Source organism: Frankliniella occidentalis, unplaced genomic scaffold (genome assembly GCF_000697945.3).
Source record: "Frankliniella occidentalis isolate FOCC.00 unplaced genomic scaffold, Focc_3.1 Scaffold722, whole genome shotgun sequence".
Classification (NCBI taxonomy): domain Eukaryota; kingdom Metazoa; phylum Arthropoda; class Insecta; order Thysanoptera; family Thripidae; genus Frankliniella; species Frankliniella occidentalis.
This window is the reverse complement of record NW_026267834.1, coordinates 17,932-27,436: the sequence shown is the minus strand read 5'-3', so window position 1 is coordinate 27,436 and position 9,505 is coordinate 17,932. Positions and strand designations below refer to the sequence as shown.

Sequence of the window (9,505 nt, the reverse complement as noted above, 5' to 3'; positions counted from 1 at the left end):
AAGTAAAATATACGAGTTGGTTAGTAGCATTGATGCGGCTAATGTTGAATGGCAGCGCATCCAGAGAGATCCCCGTCTCAAGCCACCGAAGGCGTGGCTGATATGGAAGCTCGGGAAAGATAGGAATAAAGACCCACTGTCAAATAGGTAAGCTAGGGAAAGATAGGATAAGACCAACTCTGCCAACAAAGCCTTGGTACTCTGAGGGGTTTTGTGGTGCAAATTGCCCACCTTTCAGGCGGCCATTCTCGTGAGTCGAGAAGAAGAACACAAAGAATGAAAACGTGACGGAAACAAGCTTGCAGATCACATTTTAACACTTTTGTGACATTGCCTAAAGGTGCCCCCACAATGAGCGCGAGGCGATGCCGGGTAGGCGATGCCGTGCAGCCAGGCCGTGCTTGCAGGCAGTGCCGGCAGGTTTACCGACTTTTATGCGAATGCAGCTTTACTTAGAAGATCGGAGGCGTAGCTCCGCGCAACCGGCACGGCCTGCAAGCACGGCCTGGCTGCACGGCATCGCCTACCCGGCATCGCCTCGCGCTCATTGTGGGGGCACCTTAAGTTTCTATGAACCTTTCCATACCAAAAAGTGTTTAGAGATTGACACTTGAGCTGTTTGTTTCTGGTCATTTTTGATAGTTTCGTTCTTCTTCCCAGCAAAATTGCATCGTGCCTGTATGTCCAGTCTAAAATGCGCCTGAAGCACTGAAAATTGGATATATAACGCAATCAGAATGCAGTTCTGCTACCTGGGATAGGGAGTGCACTCCCTGTAACACTGTGCACTATGGTCATATTTGCCCTCACTGACCCTTTCATTTTACTTCAAATAAGTTGGCAGCCATTCTCTAGTCATAAGTCCTTCGGAATGAAAAGTAAACTTGAGGGGTCGCGTCAAATCTTGAGGCAGGAAAAACGCCGAAAAGCGCGCCGTAGTGGCTTGTGGTTTGGGTTTGGGCGCGGTCTTGGTCTTCCCTAGGAAACGACTCAGTCGAGCAAGTCGAGAGATCGAACTGAAAATAGCGTGCTGGAGCTGTAACTGAAAATAATGTGAGTGAGAGCTATGTGCAGATAGTCGCGGCGCATGAGCAGAAGCCAAAACAATCCAAAACCGTTTTCTGCTATTTCGGTTTACGTTATACTTAATCCATATTGATTCTGATATTATTTAAAGAGAAGTTAAAATGAGGCTTACTTTAGTTAACTTTTTCAAAGGGCAGTACCGTGGCAACATGTTTAGTGGGTAAGATTGCAATGCGTCTAGATGTTAACCTAACCTTGTGTGTGTTGACTGCTGCACCTAGAAATGATGGTTTTTAATTGAATCGTCTGAATGAGATCAACTCACGATTTGAATTTAGTTTCTGACAATTTGAAATTATTTTCAGGAAGCGTAAGGTGCCTAATAAAATACGCTACTGGATGAGAAGGGACCTTATTGAAGACATTCAGAGAGAGGAGCAGAATATGTTGTGGCTTCGACACCATTACTTAAGCAAAGTAAGTATTTGTATTTTTTCCTTATTAATAATGTTTCCTCCTTTTTTACTACTGTTTGTTAATTTGTTCACTTCTTATTGTCTTAGGAACAAGTCAAAGGTTATCGTTATGATCTCCAAAAAAACGAAGAATTTTTCAAGAAAGTTATTGACGCCAAGAAGAGCAACTTTCCAAAACATGTAACAGTAGAAACTCATCTTGGTTACCTTCGCCATTTGGATAGCTGGGAGAATTTCAAATAATGTCATAAGTCATAGGATAATAGTTTGTTTCTTTTTTCTCTTCCCTGTTATGTTTCCAGGCTGTACCTATTTGTATAGAAATACACCTCTGGGCACCAGATTAATATTTTATGAGCATTATTTAAAACTGTTCCTTACTTTAAATACCAACATGCATTTGATATGGACTTTTGTCATGCTAGATAGACAATATGTCAAAGAAGGGCCAAAGTTAAAAATGAAAGGTGGCTGTTCTTGGCAACATTACCCTGAAACACTACCCTCACAGGTTGCACTCAGGTATGGGTTGTTTTAATAACAGGTTGGGTCGTACAGGCTGCCATTTAGAATAATAATTTCCAGTGGGTTCAGGATCTTAAAAATGTATATTGTGAAGGTACACATGAGCAGTATTCTGTATTTCATTAATTTCATCATGCTTAAAGCTTACAAATGACTCAGTACAATTTATATAAAGCTTTCCACTTAATATTAACATTACATTAATTCAGATTGGAACACATGTGGGTATTGTGATTCTCTTTCATATTTCACAACATGACCGAACAACAAAATGAAAAATCAACATAAACAGCTTTATAACATTTCTACATTATACATCAATTAACACTTTCTTGGTCTCATATAAGATTGAGAAACTTCTTACTGCTATATGTATATAGAAAGAGAAAGCAAAATGGATTTTTACATCAGACTCTACCAGATAGTACGTCTCGTGGAAATAAGCGCACAGTAGGAGGTAGGGTAAGGACTACACAGCAAATTTTCATTTTTCTTATAGTAAGAAAACAAAAGCTAGATTAAAAATGCTTTTGCTTGCAAGCCAAACAGCTAAATAATTTTCAGTAGAAGTATAGTAGAGAAAGATATGCTTCAAAGAGTAGATATGATTGGAAATTTAAAATGAGTATCAAAAGCAGTATCACATGAGGCTTGTAGCATTATCTTTAGTCTACTTAAAAATCTGTGTTTCATTGTTATGTTGTTTTAGATTCATATCTCTGCATGCTACATGAACCTACCGGGTCCCTTCTACTTTCGTAGTTGTACTGTACCGCATACACATGTGTGGGCGGGTTGCCCGGTTGCCAGCTTGGGGCCAGCGACAGTAGAGATAGACTCGCCTGCATGCCGTGAGTTATAACTACGTTTAAGGTGTTTCCACAATGGACGTTCCCCTAGGCAACAGGAAGTAAAGTTGGGCGTCATACGTTCTCTGCCCGCCGCACTTGGGTGCTCTGGGAGGGCCACCGACTTCACACAGCTGCTTGGCGGGTTGGCCTACCCAGCGCGCAGCAGGCGCTATCCTTAGCGTTGCCCCCTGAGACAGTCACCAGAATTATTTTTGAGGTAAAAGATATCATGTAAACTACCCAGTCAATCAGTACAAGTTTTTAGATATTTCTTATTGCAAAGAGGAAACACAGATAAACACAAATTTTAATTCATTGAGTGGGGGCTTGTGAGGGTTTAAGCCTTCATTTTAGTAAAGCTACATTTTGGTTGCTAAAATGAAACAGTCATTAGTTTTACATGAAAAAAGATGATAGTCCTTGGCAGCATCCTAGAGGTACTTCAAGTTTTTGTTCCCAAGTGAGTTAGTCAGACAAACAAGTGATCCCAGGATTTTCTGCAGTCATTGTTTGGGAATTTTACCTACATAATTAGAAATTTTGAAAGTAAGGAAATATTTTGATATTTTGCTCTGCAGTTTTGGACTTTATATACATGCCGGTCATTCAAAATGATGCCGCTTGTTTCCCCAAGGTAAGGTAATGTAGATTATTACCCAAATCATAGTCACCCCCTAATTTAGGAAACTTATTGATAACTCTATTTTGACAAGTTTATTGATAAATAGTTTGAAATTTAAATGAAAAAGATGTTAAATTACATTTTTACAATAAGCCTTTGAATAAATTAGATGTGGCATGTTTACCTTATCAAAAGGTAACTGTACAATAAGGGTGCTTCTTTTAACACCATCTTACCACAACATTAAGTCATTTCTGTCAGTTTCCACAGAACTTACGCAAGAAAAGCATTTTATTTGTAACATGAGACTAGGGAGGCCATTCAATGAAATTCTTTGGAAACTGACAGAAATATATGTATTTTACCCCAAAATTCTCAACAAATTACCAGGATATAATCTACAATGGTGGATCAACCATTCAGTTCTTTTGTTACCATAAAGAACTGGGATGACATACCCTTCCTTTGTGACATTAAGTGTAGTTTCTTTACATTATGCCACAAAACAATAATATTTAATCACAAAACAAAATCTTGGTAAGCACGGAATCAAGAGTATTTTTGAATTATTTTCTTAAAAGTCATTATCACTACCTTCTAATTATGTACAAGACATTTGGCATACTTTCATCTCATGCTGAATATACATATGAATACCAGCATTACATTTGGCACAACACAAAAAATTAATAAATAAATCATAAAGGGTTTCTAGATCTACGATATTATCTCAGAATGGCATTGGTCAAATGAATACACACAACTGTTTGATTATTTGGAGGTGTCCAAATTACAATACAAGACATTTCTGATTTTCAAGAGAAATGCATCTTTGGCCTTGATACTTTGTTTGTACTTTCTTTTACATGTATACTGGCTTCATTTTATAAGCTTTCTTCCAAATTTCGCACAAACAAACAGTGGAATGAAAGCGATAAAATATGGCAAGTGGCATTGAAACATGAGTTATTATTGTCCATGCCCACAGTCCATAGAAATTCAGTTGAATAGGATGTGATTCAGCACGTGACTTTTCAAGTGTGTTAATTGCCCACATGGCAAGATTAGTCACAAGAAGGAAGGTAACAATCTCCCTGCCAGGCTTGCGTCGAATCTGAAATCATGAGAATGTTGTTTAAGAACATTGGAATTCAGTCACTTCTCTTCTTCTCTTTTGTCATGGCCAGTCATCACTTTCAGTACAAAATAAATAAAAATGTTATCCCTAAATATACTCATTAGAATGTAAATTGGCAAAAGTCTTACCTGTTCTGGGGTGACACAGGAGCGACGAGAGGCATCCAATACGAACATAGTTTGGCATGTAGTTTGCACCAGTGAGGCCAACGCGGTAATCAAAACAAGGGCTGTGTTTTTCTCCATGGTAAAGTGACCTCCAATCACGGTGAACATACTGTATAGGAACATCCCTGTTTGAGCCCCAATCAGCAAAATGCTGTCCAGTTCGAGGTTTCGCGATCCATCATACCGCAACTGACGCACCTGAGGAAAGGACAAGCGGTTTGAGACGGGAGGAAAAATGACGAGGAAAAGGAGCGTCGTGACACGGCCGTACCTTGAGCATGCCGAGCAGGGTGGCGATGGTGGACATAGCGTAGAGAGACAACTCGCAGATGTTGACCTCGATCACAGCCAGGTACACAAACTCCTTGCGCGACGTGAGCACGAAGAACAGGATGAGCGAGAGGATGGTGAGCACGAGGATGAGGATGCCGACGAAGAGGCCCTTGTGGGCGCGGGCGCAGTCCACCGAGTAGTGGTGGGGCGAGCGCTTGTAGTAGGGGCCCGGGAGCCCGGCACCGGCGCGCTCCAGCTTGGAGGACAGCGAGTGAGAGGAGGACGTGGTGGGCGTCATCTTGGCGATGTTCTTCCACATGACGTACAGGATGGCGGCGCAGATGAGCGAGTACTCGATGGTGCAGGGGAAGAGGAAGGGGCTGGCGTCCTGCACGAGCGAGCCGATGATGTTGGTCCGGCGGCACTCGTACATGTGGTGCGGGCCCTTGAGGCCGCGCGCCACCCGCAGGTGGGACATCCCGTGGCCGTGCGACAGCGGCAGGTCCGGCACCGGGTAGGTGGGCAGCGTCGGCGACGCCGAGGTGTTGAACGGGAAGTTGAACCCTGTGGATCAGATTCGTGCGCCACGTTTTACCGGTGAATCAGGCGAGAAAGCGTTAAAAGTGCACACAAAGTCGTTACTGTTAAATCAGGTAGGAGCTTACAATTGACGCCGTGCTGCGGGACGCGCTGCATCGGCAGGCCCAGCGTCTTGTTCTCCGGGTTGTAGAAGGTGAGAATCTCGTGTTTGGTCTCCTGGATGAGCACGTTGAGCCACACGGAGAGGTTGGTGCCGATCATGTGCATGAGGCCGAACCGCGCCAGTGTGCGGTGCTTGTACACCTTCATCTCCTGCAAGAGCAAGACAAGTGAGACAAACCGGGCGGAGGCGTAAGGCATTGTCCACAAAAGTACGTCCCTTTTCCCAGATTCATTCACTCGACGAATAACCGGAGCTCGGCGCCTGCGAGCCTTGCGGTAGGCCACCCCGCATCACACGGGTGCACAGAATGCAAGATGTTGCCTACCCACCAGGCGCCATGAGAGCTTACATTGGGTAAACTTGGCTACTTCCTAAAGCTGAATGACGGACGCACTTTCTGAATGGCGCCGTGAGACGCGGCCCAGGAACCCACCTCATTGTTCAGGAAGATGAAGTACATCTGTATAAAGATGAAGGCCATGCGCGTGGCGGGGGTAAGGGCCAGGAGCACGTTGTGGCACTTGGTGTTCCTCTCCAGTTCAAAGTACTGGCCAAACTCAAGACCCGAGTATATCATACTGCCGATGCCGAAGGCTGAAAAACACAAAATGGGATATTTTTTAAGAATCAACTAAGGTTTGCTCGGTTTACATTGGCTGCAAACTGTAATAAAATGCACAACGCATTACAATTTTAAGGTGAGCACACAACTCTGAAATAATTGTGGCTGCACGTTTTTCTACTACTTACCTACGGCCCCCATGCGGAGGTAGAAGCTGCCGTAGTGCTGCTGGTGGTAGAACTGGCCCGACTGGCGGCGGTAGGCCGCGGCCCGGTAGCGCTCCTGCTCCGTGGCCGTGCTCAGCTCCGTGTCCGTGTGCGGGCTGGGCGAGGGCGGCGCCGAGTCGCTGTCCGAGTTGGACGAGATGGACTTGGTGCGCTTGGAACGCTCTGCGACAGAAGACATCAATAACATTATAAGCAGTGTGGCAGACGACGAGCACGCTACTTTCTGAATACCGTTAGATGATGATCTAGCATTTTCAGGAAGTGCTGCTGTTGCTCGATTTTCTGTTTGGAGCAAAAGAATACGAAACCGACAGATACAGTCGCTACGTCGGTGAGCACTGAGCCAGATCACAAAGTGACCGGGATGCTCTTTTGTTCCATGCCAGACAGGCAATGGAGAAAATGGACGAATGAGGACGTCGGCAATCCATCATCCCAAAAAAGTGACACAATCACAAAGCCACACAAAACTCGATGAAAGTCAAAGAGAATTCAAGTGCACGCGGCAGACGGCCTTTTTTTGTTGTTTGCGCTGGCCTGCGACTGGCTCGGCTGCCAAAGCTGCTCGAGCTGGAATCGCATATCCGAATCCAATATCTGCAGGACCAGTTCCAGCTCCCGGCCCAACGACAAGGGCGGGTGCGCTGTGCGCTGTGGCACGGCACGGCACGGGTTGTTTTCCATCTTGCCCTGGCTGCATCGGCAGCCAGACGGCGGGGGGTTGGGGGTGAGTGCTTCCGTAAGGCGAGGGGCCACGGAGAGGGGCGACTTACTGAACGAGTTGCTGACGGAGGCGGCCGCCTTGTCCTTGAGGAGCATGGCGTACATGTAGAGCAGGAAGAGCATGCTGCCGAAGTAGAGGTAGAGGTAGAAGCCCTCGTAGAAGGAGGGAGGGATGTAAGTGGAGATGACCTCGGCCATGGGGAAGGCGATGCCCATGACGACGATCAGCTTGCCGTACAGCGCCGACAGCGTGGTGGCCAGGGCGTCCCTGCGCATACAGATACCGAACGTTAGGAAGGACAGAATCACGGCGAGAGGAGAAAACATAACAAGGTCCCGCGGGTAAGCGTCCATTTCAATCATTTCACGATGCAGTGATGGCCGAGTGAGCAATAAAAGGGGCGAAAGTATTGTGATGACGTTTCAACAAAACTAGTGCAAACATGCAAAAGACTCAGGCTGCCATGCGAAATAAAAGTGCACCAGCGAAACACTACCATGCTGCGAAGGGTGTATGGAAAACACACTGCGGAGAGATAAGAGCGAAGGGTAGTGGGGGGGGGGGTGACAATGAGAAAGAGGGGGAAAAGAAATAGGGAAAATGAAAGGCGCGCCGCCGCAGTGTGGCGGTGGTGGGGCCGGCGGGGCCAGCGGGGCCCGCCTGGGAGGTAGGCAGCGAGACGACACTGGCGCTCGGCGGGTCTGCCCACCCTCGGGCGCCATACGCCTGGCCCGGCAGACCAGCAGCGGCAGCAGCTCAGCGCCGAGCAACAAGAAGCCCGACCGAGAGAAAACCGACCCGCCCGCGCGTTCTCACCGTTCGCACCAACAGAGCTCGCGGCGCCCGCGGCTTGGTTCCTATCTTCTTTCCGTCCACGCTCGCTCGCTCTTTCGCTCACCCACTCTCTCACTCACTTACTCTCTCGCTCATTCACTCTCTCACTCACTCTCTCTCTCCCTCGCTCGCACACTCACTAACTCACTCACACGCTCACACGCTCGCTCGCTCGCTCACTCATACTCGCGCAACCCGACCCCCTCTCCCTCTTCGATTTCATTCTCTCCATCCCTCCCTTCCCCATCCCCGGTTTGCACACGTCCGTCTCTAAACCGGGGCAAGAGGGTGGCGGAGTGTCGCCGGCCCACTCCTCGTCTATGTGGGCCGTTTGGTCGGTGGTCAGCGTGCGGGGCGTGCTGGAGGGGTATCCGGGGTATCCAGGCCAGCGAGGCTGGGGCACGGGGGAGTGAGGGGTTGGGGGAGGGGGCGAGTGCACCAAGTGGGAGTGGGGCTGGCTGATAAGAAGGGGCGGAGAAAGGCACGCGGCTGCCGGAGACAGGAGGGAGATGTCAATGTGGAGGACATGTAGGTGGGGGGGGGGGGCAGGGCTTCCATGGCAACGCTTGCTCCGAGCTGCATGTGCGGGAAGCCTCAGCCCGCCGTGCTTGCACCCAGTGCTGCTCCGAGTAGTGCTGCTCCCAGTAGTGCTGCTCCCAGTGCTTCTCCCAGTGAGCTCCCCGTGCCGATCCCAGTGCTCAGCAGGCCTGAGGGGCTCCACGTCCTGCACTACGTACGTGCCCAGTTGCTTCCAGTCGAGCTGCAGCTGCTCGATGCGCGACGGTCGCTTGAGGGCGGAGATGGGCATCTGCACGGGCAGGTGTCCGGGCATGTGCCCGTGGTGGTGCTGGTGGTGGTAAGGCATGGCGGCCATCATGTACCTGGATAACGTAGCCCGGCCGGCAACAGCATGCGGAAGAAGCGACGGGAACATGAGAAAAAGGGCACAAAATAACACACGGAAAAGAAAGAATCTAAGCTAAACTACGGACTAATTAATAGAATACAACTCAAAAACAAAACTAAATAGTAAAGAGAAAGTAAGTTGTCGAAGAAGTAAAACGTACAATACATCTCTTCGCTGGTAAAACAAAGGTGTGTTAGGTCACACCTTTGTTTTACCGGTGTTGACAGGCAATTAAGAAGGAAAATGACAGCTAATGAAGAATTTAACACTTGGGCCGGGAAGCGAAATCAGTTTATCGGTGTTGATGCGAGGGATAATAATTTCCCCAAGACGACGACGACGACGCGCCACCGAGGAGCGAGAGCCGGGTCGCGTGGTTGTCATGTCGGAGTGAAAACCGCGCAATCTCTCTGAGGGGCGCCGTCGCTGACGCCACCCCGCCGGGTAATGACTTCACCCCCCCCCCCCCC

General features: G+C 47.8%; 2 protein-coding genes across 4 annotated transcripts in view; one reads left to right on the top strand and one right to left on the bottom strand.

Annotated features, from left to right (window-relative positions):
* The first annotated feature begins 1,055 nt into the window (after window positions 1-1,055).
* On the top strand, window positions 1,056-1,851 carry LOC113201990 (ribosomal protein 63, mitochondrial). Its single transcript, XM_026416017.2, has 3 exons — window positions 1,056-1,246; window positions 1,392-1,503; window positions 1,590-1,851. The coding sequence occupies exons 1-3, from the start codon at window positions 1,188-1,190 to the stop codon at window positions 1,743-1,745; spliced, it is 327 nt and encodes a 108-aa protein (XP_026271802.1). The 5' UTR covers window positions 1,056-1,187; the 3' UTR covers window positions 1,746-1,851.
* Window positions 1,852-2,122: 271 nt separating this feature from the next.
* The window catches only part of LOC113202016 (proton channel OtopLc-like), a 21,068-nt gene continuing 13,685 nt past the window's right edge, over window positions 2,123-9,505 (bottom strand). For 2 of the 3 annotated variants that reach the window (XM_026416048.2, XM_052275644.1), the window contains exons 3-10: window positions 8,866-9,009; window positions 7,344-7,561; window positions 6,532-6,732; window positions 6,215-6,375; window positions 5,744-5,930; window positions 5,077-5,642; window positions 4,767-5,003; window positions 2,123-4,614 (exon numbers count right to left, since the gene is read on the bottom strand). In XM_026416048.2, coding sequence (XP_026271833.2) covers window positions 4,363-4,614; window positions 4,767-5,003; window positions 5,077-5,642; window positions 5,744-5,930; window positions 6,215-6,375; window positions 6,532-6,732; window positions 7,344-7,561; window positions 8,866-9,009 — 1,966 coding nt within the window. In that variant the 3' untranslated portion in view covers window positions 2,123-4,362. The remainder of the gene's footprint in view (window positions 4,615-4,766; window positions 5,004-5,076; window positions 5,643-5,743; window positions 5,931-6,214; window positions 6,376-6,531; window positions 6,733-7,343; window positions 7,562-8,865; window positions 9,010-9,505) is intronic. The other variant, XM_026416049.2, reaches the window with a different exon arrangement.